At 35.2% G+C, this 7,060-nt stretch overlaps 1 protein-coding gene across 1 annotated transcript in view; it reads right to left on the reverse strand.

Moving 5' to 3' along the window:
* Positions 1 to 3,742, reverse strand: part of LOC101499297 (uncharacterized) — a 10,732-nt gene extending 6,990 nt beyond the window's left edge. Inside the window, 7 exon segments of the mRNA XM_073370011.1 lie at positions 779 to 848; positions 1,362 to 1,452; positions 1,600 to 1,669; positions 1,787 to 1,920; positions 2,167 to 2,316; positions 3,274 to 3,489; positions 3,587 to 3,742. Of these exon segments, the coding sequence (XP_073226112.1) occupies positions 779 to 848; positions 1,362 to 1,452; positions 1,600 to 1,669; positions 1,787 to 1,920; positions 2,167 to 2,316; positions 3,274 to 3,489; positions 3,587 to 3,641 (786 nt within the window). The 5' untranslated portion in view covers positions 3,642 to 3,742.
* Between the last annotated feature and the right edge of the window lie 3,318 nt (positions 3,743 to 7,060).

Below are 7,060 nucleotides of genomic sequence, written 5' to 3' on the forward strand. Positions count from 1 at the left end.
TGTTATGTCGTAATTCTTTCGGTTTTTTGAGCGGTTGTTATGCCGTAATCACTTTGTTTTTAGAGCGGTTATTATGTCGTAGTCCATTCGTTTTTGTCTTTTTGAGCGGTTATTATGCCGTAGTTATGAATGGTCATAGTACCATATTGAGAGTGACTTTAATTGTCATATTGAGAGTGGCTTAAACTGCCATATTGAGGGTGTAATTCTAGAACGGTTTTCTACAGTGCAGTGGAACTCCGATATAGTGAATCTGGGCTGTTTTATCCTGGAGACTTCGTGGTTGATAGTCTGCCTTGCACAATTTGGGCAGTGCCACGAAACGTCTTAAAGAGAGCGACCTAGTCCGCGACTCAACCCATAAATATCTTCGGTGGCATAAATAGTTTTTGAAATTCAAATTCCAACAGGTTTCATGACAGAGAACATTTTGTTCATAGAGGATATTGTTGAATCTCCAACATTAGGTAAGCTAACCTGAATATTTTAATAGTAAATTGTTGACTCAAATAAAAATAATCTAGTATCCTAGTATTTATCGAAAAGTAATACTTATTAGAGTTTAATTTTTATGTAAAAACTTTTACATTGCTAATAAATTATGTATGTGACTTTAAGTGTAATTATTATTAAAGTCAAATATTTTTAATGATCTTACGATTATGATTAAAATTGATTGATGGTGTAAAATGTATTGACACAGGAACAATGTATATGAATTAATTCTTACTTATCATCAACCTTTTAAATATAAGAACAGGTTGAAGGCAGCACTTACTGCTACTAGCCTCAAATTTTCTACTGAATCGCCTAAAGCACACCATAGTTCTTCGAACGGTCTACTCTGCCTAATAGAAATGGATTTAGAAATATCAATCAAACATAATAGAAATAACATATCTCAAATTAGTTAAAACTGAGGTTTGATCTTTTCATATAATCTGCTGAATAATTCAAAGACTCTTCTGTCTGAAAATGAAAAAGACATCTACAAGGACATGCTTGAAATGTAATGTTGTCAAATAGAGATTATAGTGATACTACAGAATTGTGAAATTTGAACAAATGGTTTTTGTTCTACGATACACTGTTTAAAATAAAGTGTTGTCAAATAGCAGCTATAGTGACGTTAGCGCTATAACATTATAGTGTAGCAAAATTTAAACAAACCACCATATTCAGCGTCCATGATTGACAACATTATTGTGTGTGCCTCAAGTATAGAAAGCATAGAGAAAATTGAACACATTTCATGTATTCAGGGCATAATAAACTAGTAATCATGAAACATATTTTCATAGTAATTCCACAAATTATATCCTAGTATTATATGATATGATAAATTTGATGACTGATATTACCTTCCACTTGTGTGTATCTCTATAGCATCAACATCATTTCTCTTGATAAGTTGAGCAGTTGTAATAGCATCTCTAACATATGTTACCTCTCCTGGATCAATATGAAAAAGTATACATTGTTTTAAAAAATTGCACAACATCAAAAGAGATAGCAGCTAATAAATTAACATATCTGAAATGAATAATTTAGAGAAAGCTAAGAATTTATAATCTCAAATGGAACTGAAAAATATCTCACTTATTTTATCATAGGGACAAACCGGAAGACAGCGACCACAGCCGTAACAGCGTTCTGTTATGACACCATCCTACATGTTATAGCCACCCAATTAAACATCACAAGTTTTATCTTTTGAAAAACACAGCTTTTATGTTTATTAAAAGAACACAAACTTTGAGATTTTAAGTAAAATCAAGTTAAAAACCTTTTGTGCTATTAATGCTTCAGTATCATATGAAATTTGTGAAGTAGATTTGTCTTGGAATGAGATTGCATTTGCAGGACACACGTTTTCACAAGGGCGCAAACAGTCTGTTGGACAGTCCTCTGGATCAAATTCTGTTATGAAGGATTTAATTACTAACAACATTCATTAATTTCCAATAAGCATAGATTAAGCTTTATATTCTTTTTATAGTTGGAACCAACTATTGAAATTAGAAAGCTATAGAAGCACTTAAATTCAAACATGTAAACTATATTTTGCATATCATAACCCTTTAAAAGTTTTAGTTGTAGAAATATTGTAAACTAAGAATTTAAACCATGTCATGAGATTTCTGATCTATCCTGTCAATGTCTTACCGGCCTTACGAAAGTGAAGATCGGTATCGTCGTTGACACTGATCATCACCCACGGCCGTCTTACGCGGCGTAAGATGTCTGTTGCAGCTTCAATTCCTTCATTCACAGCACTGACAACCGATGCATCAGCTGCACAGTCAATGCAGTCAACTGCAGCCATACAAATTCCAATTTCACTAACTTAATTGGTGTGTTTGAGTAAACAACTAAACCAAATGCTTGTTGAATAAATGCTTATCATATAATATAAGAGATTGTCAATAAGCTATTTCTGTAATCAAAGAGAAAATATGGTTAAACTGTTTTCATATAGGTAATAAGCTACTTAAGCTATCATAGAAGACTTAGTGAAATAAAATTGATAACAATTTATAGAGACATATTATAAGCTATTTTCATAACTTCTCTCAAACACTCATTCAATGCTTATGCTATTTAATAAGTCTAGCTTGTTTGGATAGACTTATATAAGCTTATTTACCGACATAAGCACTACTATTTAGGATAGTTTATGGAAACAATTTATTACATGTCTATTAGTTATTTTCAGCGTATTTCATAAGCTCTTTAGGATAGCTTATCAAAACAGTAAATGGTTTATACAAAAATAGTTTGACTATATTTTATTTTTGTTACAAAAATAACTTATACATAAACACTTAATAATAAGCTTCTAAACAGAGAATAAGTTATTCATAAGTGACTCAAAAGTACAAATCCAGCCCATATTCATTCCTTAATGTGTTCCTTATAAGGTGAAATAAGTTAATATTACTTAAAAAATTAAATAACGAAAAACGAGTGAATCATCAAATTTATCCTTTACTTTGTAGAAAACTCTCAAATAGATCTCTAAGATTATAAATATATCAACAATTGCGAAATGTTATTCACATTTGTCCTTCTGTCAAATATGAGATACATAAATTCTAAAATTAGTCCCTATATTTAATCACTAAAATTTGGTCTCTAAGTAAAACGACACTAATCAATAGAGTTTGACATAAGAACGAATGTGAGTACTATTTGATAAAATCAAATATATTTGAAATATTCGTAATCCCAAAGACATAATTGAAATGATTTTACAAAGAAAATGATAATTACCTCCAGCAAGAGTGTAAACCAGACTGAGATTTCTGATATGAACAACATCTTCAAAGCTTGCACCACAAATGAGCTTAACCCAATTGCCTCTTTGGAGAGAATCAAGTGGAGTAGAGGATGAAATGGAAGAAAACTCCAGAGTGTTGAGGAGATTCTTCACCTGATTCTGAAGAACATACTTCTTATTGTTATTGTTGTTTTTCAACTCTACTTTCACTGGAATTGCACATTCATTTCATTAGTAAGTTAGATATATACATAGATAGATATAGAGACAGAAAGAGAGAGATTGGAAAAGAGTTTTTAGCAGAACCGTGGTGTTGAGTTGAGACAGAGATATTTGTGGTGCAGAAAAATCTCAGAGCCATTATCTGCAACAAACATACATGCTTTGTTGCATTTTTGGCTGGATAAATAAATACATAGTTCTTTGTTTTCCTCTAATTTAAATTTTATATTTTTTTAGCTTTTTTGTTCGAAGAAATATGAGAATATTTTATAGTTAGTTAATGTTGGGTTTTGGGCTCCCTTCCTATGTGGAGAAAGGTCCAATATGTGCAAGCCATGTGTCTCACTTAACCAAGTGGAGACAGGTCAGATTAGTGGGAGAGAGAGATAAATTCAGAGAGTGAGGCAAAGAGAAAAGTGAGAGAGAAAGAGCAAAAACCCATTTTCGCATAAAACAGAGCAGCTGCACTAGATTCGCGATTTATCCTTCGTTCACCGTCGGATCGGGCTGAAATTTGGACAGCAGGTTCGTGACTCATGGTACTTCAATCTGACCGGTTGGATCGTTGATCAGAGGTCTGAGGTGGGAGAAATTGAGCTCGGACAGTAGCAGTTTTTCCTGGTTTTTCTGCTGAACTTTTTTCTCAATTTCATGCTTGTTTTCTCATTGTTTTGGCTGATTGTTGTGTTGGTTACCTTGCTGTTTTTGGCTGGTTATTTGTGCCATATTTGAAACTCTTCTGTACCCATATTTTGATCATAGTGGAGCTCTATTACTGGCTTGGTCCCGTGGTTGTTTACTTCTCACATTGAAAAGGTTTTTCCACGTTAAAAATTATTGTGTCCTTTGTGGTAGTGATTTTAGTTGTTGTGATTATTTGTTGTTGCTCCTCACAGATTCTTGCAAGTTTGAGAAATTGATTATCCGCTGCATAGTGCTCTGTTAGAGTTGTTATTGTTATTTGTTGTTGAATTTCCCATCAGAGTGGCATCATAGCTCTTTGGTTAAGGGGCTGTTTGACTTGTTTGAATGATGAAGGCAAATACAAATAGAATGATTTATTTGAATGACACTAATTATCACTTATGGAAGGGAAAAATGAAGGATCTGTTATTTGTGAAGAATTTGCATCTTCCTGTGTTTGCTAGTGAGAAGCCAGAATCCAAGACTGATGAGGATTGAAGTTTTGAATATCAGCAGGTTTGTGGTTTTATTCGGCAATATGTAGAAGACAATGTTTATAATCACATTGCTAATGAGGAACATGCAAGATCCTTGTGGAAGAAGATTGAATCTTTGTATGCTTCTAAATCAGGGAATAATAAGTTGTATTTGTTGAACTCCTTGATGAATTTGAGGTACAAGGAGGGGACTTCTATTTCAGATCATTTAAATGATTTTCAAGGGCTCCTAGATCAATTGTCAGGTATGGGTATCAAATTTGATGATGAAGTGTTGGGACTATGGCTACTGAATACTCTACCAGATTCTTGGGAAACTTTTCGGGTTTCAATTACAAACTCAGCTTCTGATGGTGTTGTCTCTTTGCAAAGTGTAAAGGGAAGTGAGGTACAAGGAGGAGACTTCTATTTCAGATCACTTAAATGATTTTCAAGGGCTCCTAGATCAATTGTCAGGTATGGGTATCAAATTTGATGATGAAGTGTTGGGACTATGGCTACTGAATACTCTACCAGATTATTGGGAAACTTTTCGGGTTTCAATTACAAACCCAACTCCTGATGGTGTTGTCTCTTTGCAAAGTGTAAAGGGAAGTGTTCTTAATGAGGAGATGAAAAGGAAGGCACAAGGTACTTCATCTCATTGCGAGGTACTTGTCACTGAGAACAGGGGCCGGAGTGAAAGAAAGTAACCGAAAGGGAACAGACAGAATAGCAGAAGTGCGAGTAGAGAGAACAACAGAAGTAAGTCCAAGTCCAGATACAAGAATGTGGAGTGCAATTATTGTCACAAAATGGGGCACATACAGAGGAACTGCTTCATATGGAAAAGGGAGAGCAAAAACAATAACAGTAAGCAGAGAGATAAGAATCATGATGATGATGACCGTGTTACTACTGCTACTTGTGATGATCTGATTATTCTCCGTGACTATGACTCAGTCAATCTTGTATCAGATGAGAGCATGTGGATTATTGATAGTGGTGCTACACTGCATGTTACACCAAGGAAGGAGTTCTTCACATCTTACACTTCTGGTGACTTTGGAGTGTTGAAGATGGGTAATGATGGTGTGTCCAAGGTAGTTGGTATTGGTGATGTTTGTTTGCAGACCAACATGGGAGTGCAGTTGTTGCTTAGAGGAGTCAAACATGCTCCAGATGTTCGTGGAGTTTTGAAGATGGGTAATGATGGTGTGTCCAAGGTAGTTGGTATTGGTGATGTTTGTTTGCAGACCAACATGGGAGTGCAGTTGTTGCTTAGAGGAGTCAAACATGCTCCAGATGTTCGCTTTAATTTGATCTTTGTGCAAATGCTTGATGATGGTGGTTATGATAATCACTTTGGTTCAGGAAAATAGAAACTCACCAGAGGTAACTTAGTTGTGGCCAGAGGGGAGCAAAATTAATAAACTGTATTGGACTAAAGCATTGGTTGCTAAAGACAGTGTGAATGCCATGGATATGGAGGCTTCTTTGTGGCACCGCATGCTTAGTCATATCAGTGAAAAGGGGCTGAATTGTTTAGCTAAAAAGGATGTACTTCCGGGATTAAAGAGTGCAGAGTTGGAGAAATGTTCTCATTGCATGGCTGGTAAGCAGACTAGAGTATCCTTCAAGAAACATCCTTCCTCAAGGAAGTCAGAGTTGCTTGAATTGGTGCATTCTGATGTTTGTGGCCCGTTGAAGGTAAAGTCAATTAGTGGTGCACTTTACTTTGTTACTTTTATTGATGATTGTTCCAGAAAGCTTTGGGTCTATGCTTTGAAGACAAAAGACCAAGTTCTGGAGAAATTCAAAGAGTTCCATGTTATGGTGGAGAGACAGTCAGGCAAGAAGTTGAAATGCATTCGTACTGACAATGGTGGTGAGTATTGTGGACCATTTGATGTTTATTGCAAGCAGCACGGTATCAAACATGAAAAGACTCTTCCTAAAACCCCTCAGCTGAATGGTTTAGCAGAGAGAATGAACAAGACATTGATTGAAAGAGTTAGGTGTATGCTTTCTGAAGCAAAGTTGCCTAAGCATTTCTGGGGTGAAGCATTGTACATGGCAGTGCATGTTATTAAATTGATGATTGTTCCAGGAAGCTTTGGGTCTATGCTTTGAAGACAAAAGACCAAGTTCTGGAGAAATTCAAAGAGTTCCATGTTATGGTGGAGAGACAGTCAGGCAAGAAATTGAAATGCATTTGTACTGACAATGGTGGTGAGTATTGTGAACCATTTGATGTTTATTGCAAGCAACACAGTATCATACATGAAAAGACTCTTCCTAAAACTCCTCAGCTGAATGGTTTAGCAGAGAGAATGAACAAGACATTGATTGAAAGAGTTAGGTGTATGCTTTCTGAAGCAAAGTTGCCTAAGCATTT

This window comes from Cicer arietinum, chromosome 1 (genome assembly GCF_000331145.2).
Source record: "Cicer arietinum cultivar CDC Frontier isolate Library 1 chromosome 1, Cicar.CDCFrontier_v2.0, whole genome shotgun sequence".
In the NCBI taxonomy this organism is placed as follows: domain Eukaryota; kingdom Viridiplantae; phylum Streptophyta; class Magnoliopsida; order Fabales; family Fabaceae; genus Cicer; species Cicer arietinum.